Source organism: Oncorhynchus kisutch, linkage group LG13, assembly GCF_002021735.2.
Source record: "Oncorhynchus kisutch isolate 150728-3 linkage group LG13, Okis_V2, whole genome shotgun sequence".
NCBI lineage: Eukaryota > Metazoa > Chordata > Actinopteri > Salmoniformes > Salmonidae > Oncorhynchus > Oncorhynchus kisutch.
Window position 1 is genome coordinate 57,556,848 of NC_034186.2, and position 8,110 is coordinate 57,564,957.

The 8,110-nt window shown below is 42.6% G+C and overlaps 1 protein-coding gene across 1 annotated transcript; it reads left to right on the forward strand.

Moving 5' to 3' along the window:
* Window positions 1-1,125: 1,125 nt before the first annotated feature.
* Window positions 1,126-7,150, forward strand: vsig10l (V-set and immunoglobulin domain containing 10 like). Its single transcript, XM_020497718.2, has 12 exons — window positions 1,126-1,917; window positions 2,209-2,538; window positions 2,825-3,097; window positions 3,508-3,774; window positions 3,994-4,239; window positions 4,353-4,631; window positions 5,032-5,124; window positions 5,689-5,913; window positions 6,220-6,336; window positions 6,438-6,478; window positions 6,578-6,673; window positions 6,941-7,150. The coding sequence occupies exons 1-12, from the start codon at window positions 1,845-1,847 to the stop codon at window positions 7,013-7,015; spliced, it is 2,115 nt and encodes a 704-aa protein (XP_020353307.2). The 5' UTR covers window positions 1,126-1,844; the 3' UTR covers window positions 7,016-7,150.
* Window positions 7,151-8,110: the final 960 nt, after the last annotated feature.

An 8,110-nucleotide genomic window follows, 5' to 3' on the forward strand; every position in this document is an offset into this window, starting at 1 on the left:
TCTGCTGTTTTCCACTGTCATTCTATGTTGTTGTATTCTCTTTCCATATTGTTTTGGTTTTAAGATAGTCTCTTGAGTAGCAAGTACTTGGCAACAACCATCCAGTCATTAGAGGGCATGTTCCGAACCCCCTAAATCCCTGAGGAAGATGGTACTCTTATCTTAAATGGTTTCCTAACTGTGTAGCAAAAGTAATTTTATAATGAGAGGATTTGCTTATCTGTCCCAGGTTAGCCAGTGGGAGGAATTTGCACCAGGTCAAAAGTAATTGCATTTGTTTTGGAACCGGGCTGCCTCCCGGACGTGAGCCAGGGGCTGTTCAAAGCCACAATGAAGTCTGCTCAAGACAAAAGTTGTGCAGCCTAGGCTAGTGGCACATGGGAGTAATGAGTTGGATTCGGTTTTTATATGCAAAAATGATTGCTTTTGATAAAAATGCCTTCTCAATGAAAACAACTTGATTTGAAAATTCCAACACAACATATTTTATGGAAAAGAGATGCATGTTTCTAGGTGATGCACTGTGCTGCCTTGTTGACAACCTGACCATGAGGCACAGATTACTGTTCGATTTGAGAAGGGCGCTCCTCCCTCTACTTTTGCCTGTTCAAGTCACGGGCCATTGACGGGTGCACTGCAGCTCAGGTTAATAGAACTCCCTCAATGGAACTAAACTATATCAGTGGTAACCAATAACTGGAATAGCTGTGTGTGATTGGCCCCTTCCTTGGGACCAGACACCAAGGTTGTTTCTCCAGAGAGGAATAGTCCAAACTCAGCAGGAAATCTTTCTCCCTCCAGCAGGTGGCGTTTTTGTATTGAGGTTAATGAGTGTCGAATTTGGTCAACAACAAAAACATTATGGCATATTTGCTCCATAAGGTTTATTTGATCAAATAGAAATGAAAAAATATTAAATTACGAGTGTACCGATAAGTAGGAAACGTGACATCCCGGCAACCTTGAGAAAAAAAACAACACTTTAAATCGGAGTTGTCTCAATGACTGACTATTCATGGCATGAAGCTAGTATCATAGCGTCTCCATTGAATTACAGACGGTTTGACGTCAACAACTCTCCTCGAATATTCAAAAGAGATGACAATATTGAGATGTGTCCACCAATCCAAAGAAAGGATAGGCGAGAATTAGGCAGCCAAGCCGTGTTGCTTTGAACAACAACTCTGGTTGTTAAGGCGGGGAGATCTTTGGTTTCTCCCAGAGGACAAGCGCAATAGGTGATGGAAAGAATGCAGTCCAACCGGTTACCTTTCATTAATCAGATCATTCTGTTACAAAAGACCTGAAACACTGGTAAATCACCAGCCTACACCTTTTTATTTTGTGTCAACGTCTAGGTGACTGCGCAATAAATCATATTCCTCTTTCTCACATTACTGTTTAGTTGAATATGCCATTCTAGACTAGTTTACCTGTAGATATTGATATAGTAAAGGACTGTCCCGCCTCAAAGCTCAACAATAATTCACGTTTGCATTGTTTATTGAACGTTTTCCTGTAAAAGTAAAGCCCACGTTTACCAATATTTTACCAATCAAGGCTTTGACACCGACACAGGTGAATTACTCTCGAATCTTGATGACAGATAGCCCGGACATCTCGACAGTGAAGCAAGGTTGAGTGCAATAGAGGACACAACGCAGGAGCGATTGTATTACATCAGTTGTCCGTCGAACTTTCACAAGGACTACCCAGATTTTTTTTTGTGGTATCTTAAAAAGCTCAAATGTGGAATATTATTTTTATGTGAAAGCTGTGGGCAATTTATGGTTTCGGTTTTCGTGGATTTCTCTTTCAAGTAAAAAAAATAAAGTAAAAGAATAATGTCCTCAGACCAGTTTGAAGTCCACAAATGGCACATTTTTAAGTTCATTCTATTGATATTTATGATTGGAGGTAAGTTTTAATTTATCATGCTGTTTAATTTTGTATGTCACGTGCCAATAAACAAAACTAGCCTGCTTTCTATAGGCCTACACCATATTGTAAACCTATAAGTTATACAATAAACAAATGATTGATTCACCTAATTAACTACCCAATAAATTGTGACCATATAGAATGTATCACGAGATGATTGAGATCCTATTTTTGTGTAGGATTTAGTTACAATTTGTGACCCTTAATCAACTTTGTATTAATGTTAACAATTCCATTAATTCTTTGCTTCATCATGATCAACTACAGGTGTAAACTGTGATTTGACCATCTCTACCCTGGGACCCTCACTGGTCAACACCACTGTTGGCAGCAATGTGACTCTGGTAGTGACCATCAGTGGTGTACCTGACCCTGTGATCACATGGAAGATGGGGAGTTTACCTGTGGTTACCTGGACCCTTGGCTCCAGTGTTGCACCAGACATAGCCATCATTCACCGTGATGTGCTGAAGATTGAGACCGATGGGTCCCTCACCTTCCGAAATGTGTCATTTGTCTACAGTAACACCTACACTGTGGAGATAGTCAAGTCTGGATTCAAAACTGTCTCAGCCACATTTGTGCTGAAGGTCTATGGTGAGTATTGATCATTTGGTGCCAGTTTCCCAGACTCAGATTAATCATATTCCTGTAGTAAAAAGCAGTTTCAATAGATATTCTCCTTTGAGCACACCTTTTAGTTGAATGTTACACATTTTAGTTGAATATTAGACTGCATGTAGAGTTTAGTCATGTTAGGATTTCATGTATGTCTCTTTTACCCGTTCAAGGAATTATGCAGCTCCATTGTCTTCCTCACCATGGAGAAGCAATATGGTTTCTCCATCCATCTGTGTCCTTTACCCCAACTTTCTGCTTTCAGACTACATCCGGAACGTGTCTGTGAACACAGAGCCTGCCGATGCCTTAGAGGGAGCCGAAAAGTTCACTCTGCAGTACAGCACACTGCAGGGTGAGGCCGACCAGTGGAGGTGGTACTTTAACAGTGTGGAGATACAGAACAACTCTCACTACACAGTGGGCCAGAAGAGCCTGGTCATACATCAGCCCAACAGGAACGACACAGGACCTTACACCTTGGTCCTGACCAACCCTTTCAGCACTGTCACATTTCAGAGGAAAATAACTGTTCTCTGTAAGAAGGAATATTTGAATCTCGCCTTATTTGTCCGAAGCATTAGTCTGAGCATTACTTTTATTCTACTTTATTAGTTATGTTCTGTCTTGTGCACCCGTAATTACTCGCATGTCTCTAGTTTTGTAGTTGAATCCTTTAACTTAATCCTTTTCTGAAAGCAACAACATGTTTCCCTGTCTCACAAATCCCCTTTCCCACTGCATGTCTTTATTTCCTTCAACTCCTCTATATGGAACTCGCATGTGGAAATGGCAATAGTCCTCCTCACTTTCTTACTCTTCTACCCTACACTGCACAAAAAATGCTATCACACAAATGACATCCACTTTAACCAGCCATTTGATGACACCGATATGCCCTTAAATGGTCATCTGACTTCCCTTTCCACTACCTGTCGTCTCCCGTAGATGGACCAGACGAGCCAATGCTTGGAGCCAGTCCGTCCCAGGCCTTCTTTGTTTCTGGAGATACCCTCTCTCTCTCCTGTCAGGCCGAGGGGGTTCCCCAACCCTCCGCCTCCTGGATGTTTGGGGGTCAGACCCTGCCCGTTTCCCAAGGAGGAAGTCTAAATCTGACCAATGTCCAAACTAGCCAGGGGGGCATATACACCTGTGTGCTGGTCAATGTGGACACTGGAGCGCAGCGCAAGAGGAACTTGACAGTCAACGTTTATGGTAGAGTATTAGCGTCTGTTGAGGGGTAATAACGGTACACATGTTTTGTGGTGGTTGATATCATTGATCTTAGCGTAAGGGGTCTTTTAAACATCTGGATGGACCATTGTGTCTGTGCTATACAACCTGTGTGTGTGTGCGCCAAACCGATAAGCTTTTTGCATTTATTTAGGGTGCAAGTGTTCTAATTACCCCGCCCTTGTCTTCCTACCATTACAGAGAGCCCGACAGCCAGCCCAATGTGCTCAGTCAATGCAGTGAACGGAAATGTCGACCTGCAGTTCCACTGCCGGTGGACGGGAGGCACCCCAGAAGCCCTGCTGTCCTTTCCTGCCTTGACTAACGCCACCAGTGGTGCTGGAGACTTCAATCTGACCATACCTGCCTCTCAGGACCTCAATGGGAAAATGGTCCTCTGTAGGGCCAATCACCCCCTCCGTCAGACACGGTGCAATATTACTGCCAGTGAGTTACTTATTCCATACTAGACTATGTAAGGTCCATGCATTTTGCAGGTCTGCACAACAAACAATGTTTGAGGATCACACAGGATAACTAGTGGTCTCATTACTCCTTAGCTGGTCCTGCAAAGTTTTTACCGATGGTCTTGACCACAGTGGACCGAGAGGGTAAAATAGTGGTCACCATCCACTGCAACAGCCAGGCCACGCCCAAGGCTATGGTCACATGGTCCAAAGGTACCGAGCTCTTAGCCAATGGCTTGCAGTACCAGATCAGCGTGGACACTGCGCAGCTCAACATCCATGATTTTAACACCAGCACCGCTCAGCTCTACACTTACACCTGTAACTGTAGCAACCCACTGGGCAACAATGGAAAAAAGACTCAGTTACTGGGTATGTCATCGACCAGTTTCTCAGGTGGTGGTTAGCGGCCTGTTTCTCTTAGGTCATGGATAAAGTTAGAGCGAAATACATGGTTTTGCTTACTTGTTGGGTCACTGTGAAATTTGAAAGACTTTATGTAAGATTTTGATCCACTGTTATAGTAGTGTTTTACGCTATACAGTAGTTACAGCATGTGGTTAAACATACATCATGTGATCTCTGTGCTGAGCACTGGGAAGGAGTTGTACTGTATTTAAATGACTGGAGAATCAGATGTTACCTGAAAGTTTTGGAGCACTAGAGTTACTCGACTGAAGCAGCACAATGGGGTCTTAGACTGTGTAAAGAAAAACATGCTTTTTTATTTTTTTACACAAAGCTCCATAGTATTCCTCTCACCCCTCTCCAGGCCCCACCATCTCAGATTCCAGTCTTTTCCCTAATCAAAATGGAACCATCGTCACAATGACCTGGGAGGTCCCTCCCACCTCTGTGATTACAGGTAAAGCTGCCGACGTACCTACTCTCTCAAATGTTCCTGTAAAAACAATATTGTCAGAATCTAAGAATAGTGTTTTCCACAATTTAGCCATTGTTATTTGACAACCTTTTGTTCAAATTATTTTGATCTCACTGCTGAACTGCTAGACCTCACCAATAATGCGGGTGGGAAAAGATGCAAATCCAAACACAGTAGATGGGGGTGTACTGTAAATATTGCTTAATGTCTGAGACCATCTGGACTATCTGGCTTTGTTCTAGAGTGCAAAATTCTTTGGTGTGAGAAACTGATATTGTAGCCTAATAGGTCTTAACCAATTCTTTTTTTTAAATGAGTGCTTTCTTGTTGTCATTTTCCTTTTATGTCGGATTTGGTCTATAAGTCTGTCTTCAAGCAGTTGGCTGAGAACCTTGTATAATACCACTCTTTAGTGACAGCTTCGGGATACAATTTGACATTTGACCTGGTTTTCCATGTATCTTGACTGTAGTTAATGTCAAATGATATGGAACATCCCTTTAAGTACTGCTCAACACTGGTTTCTGTCCCTCCGTTGCTTTGAAGGCTTTGACATTCAGATGAGCGGACCAGACCTCCTAACTGTCACTAAAAATGGCAGCCGAAGGAAAAGAGCCATAGAGGGATTCCGGAGCATTCAGCAGAGGCCCGGTTCCTCCCGGAGCACTGATATCTCTGTTCTGGATCCCAAATCCACATACTACTTCCGGGTCATCCCCATTGCTGGCCGAACTCAGGGGGAACCATCAGCGGTGCAGAGAATTGGACCCGGTATTTGAACTGACTGACTGATAATATTCCTATTTAGATTGTTTGGAGGGTGCTAATCTGATTGCCACTTACTAGTAGGCTTGGCGTTGTTTCATGTGAAGCAATGCATTCATTTCTTTATAAGATAGTCTGTTGTATTGTTGAATGAGCTAGATGTTAACATAAAGGTAGACTTCTACATGATACTGGTAAAGTTAAACTTATAGTAAACATTATGCTTCCATGTCGCCTTTGGCGCATCAGTGGAGAGTAGGCTCTGTGAGTGCTGCTCTAACAGATTGTACTGTGTCTGTGCTGGTATGACAGGTGGTCTGAGCAGACCACAGATTATAGGCCTCGCTGTCGGGATCCCCTGTGGCCTCCTCTTCCTCCTCCTCCTCATCGGCCTCATATACCTCTGTGTCTACTGCTGCAGGAAGAAACGTAGGAGCACTACTCTCAATCCCCTGATCTTCCTTCCTTTTTTTATTATCACATCCGGAATCAAGTGGCTTTTGCTCTAAAATTGTGTTTCTGTTTCATAGGTCAACAGAACAGATATCCTGTGCCCAGAGCAGTAGAGAAGGTAATGTCAGTAACTAGGGAAATTTGTTATTGCACAAATGTCATATTCCTACCAGATCTGTAGAACTCCCCCTCCCCCCCCCCCCCCCACCCCATGCAGGTGGTGTCAACCCAACCAGACGTAAACACTCCCAACCACCTGCTGACTGGAGGACTCAAACCACTGCCTGATTACAACAGAATGACATCGCAGGCGGTAATTCACCACGCCTTGTCATGACATACACTTTCAAAATATCTGAAGTACACATCAGGGCCCGTATTCACAAAACATAGTTGAGTAGGAGTGCTGATCTAGGATCAGTTTTGCCTTTTAAACCATAATGAATAAGACTCCAACTCTGAGACGCTTTGTGAATATGGTCCCTGTGGAATTACTACTTGGTTAGAACATATAGAAATGTAGGAATGTCTATTCAGAAATGATTTACCAGCCATGCTTTGTATCTGATATCTTTTCCAGGCTCCGGCTGAGCGGTCAATCCCTCTCCCCACGTTTGTCGCTCCTCCCCCTGTGAGAACTGCCACAATTGTGTAAATGAATAAAACTGTTATTTTCACTGTGATGTGCAATATTTTATGTCTTGAATGTTTTCATATTTTATATTCTTAATATTATTTTATCACTAATGTGAAAAGCTCGTATGTGAGGTTGATTTTAATATGTGGATATGTTGCTCTCTGTAACTGCAGAACTGACTATGGTGTTTCTTAATCAAAATTGTGTTTCTGCTTCAACCAAATTGTAAATACATGTATATCTGAACGCCAATGTCTGTGATCAGCAAACTTTGTACTGATGTTTATTTTAAATAAATATTATAAAAATGGCAGTGTCTATTGTATAGATACACTGAGTGTACAAAACATAATGAACACCTGCTCTTTCCATGACAGACTGACCAGGTGAATCCAGGTGAAAGCTATGCTCCCTTATTGATAACACTTGTTTAATCCACTTCAATCAGTGTAGATGTAGGAGAGGAGACTGGTTAAAGAAGGATTTTCAAGCCTTGAGACAAGGATTGTGTATGTGTGCCATTCAAAGGGGGAATGGCAAAGCAAAAGCTTTAAGTGCCTTTGAACGGGGTATGGTAGTAGGAGACGGGAACACTGGTTTGTAATCAAGAACTGGAAACGCTGCTAGGGTTTTCAAAACGCAACAGTGCCCCATGTGTTTCAAGAATGGTCCACCACCTAAAGGACATCCAGCCAAATTGACACAACTGTGGGAAGCATTGGAGTCAACATGAGCCAGCATGAGTTGAGTAGAGTTACTTTATTCATCTCAACTTTGGAAATTGTAATATCACAGCATGCATGCATCATCAATGACAGAACCTGCAACCATGGCCAACACACGATCAAAAATAGAAACCCATTATTAAGACAAAGGCACATGAACCAACGATAGTATCCCTAAAAGAATAGTCTGATTCAAAATTCTGTTTTCTATCCTACTCTGGGAAAACAGGCAACAACATTTTCCAATAGAAAGACTGCATAAACAAGTTATTCCATGACACTCGTTAAAAAGCCTCATGACCGTCTTAACCCCTGGAACATCTGGGCAGGATGAACCTGCTACTCAAGCTGCTCCTGTGTAGGAATAGAGTGCTGTGGAGTGGGTGTG

Coding starts and splice junctions, on each gene's coding strand:
- vsig10l (XM_020497718.2), top strand. CDS start 1,845: ATGTCCTCAGACCAGTTTGAAGTCCACAAATGGCACATTTTTAAGTTC. Junction 3,775..3,993: donor CTTGACAGTCAACGTTTATG/GTAGAGTATTAG, acceptor CTACCATTACAG/AGAGCCCGACAGCCAGCCCA. Junction 4,240..4,352: donor ACGGTGCAATATTACTGCCA/GTGAGTTACTTA, acceptor ATTACTCCTTAG/CTGGTCCTGCAAAGTTTTTA.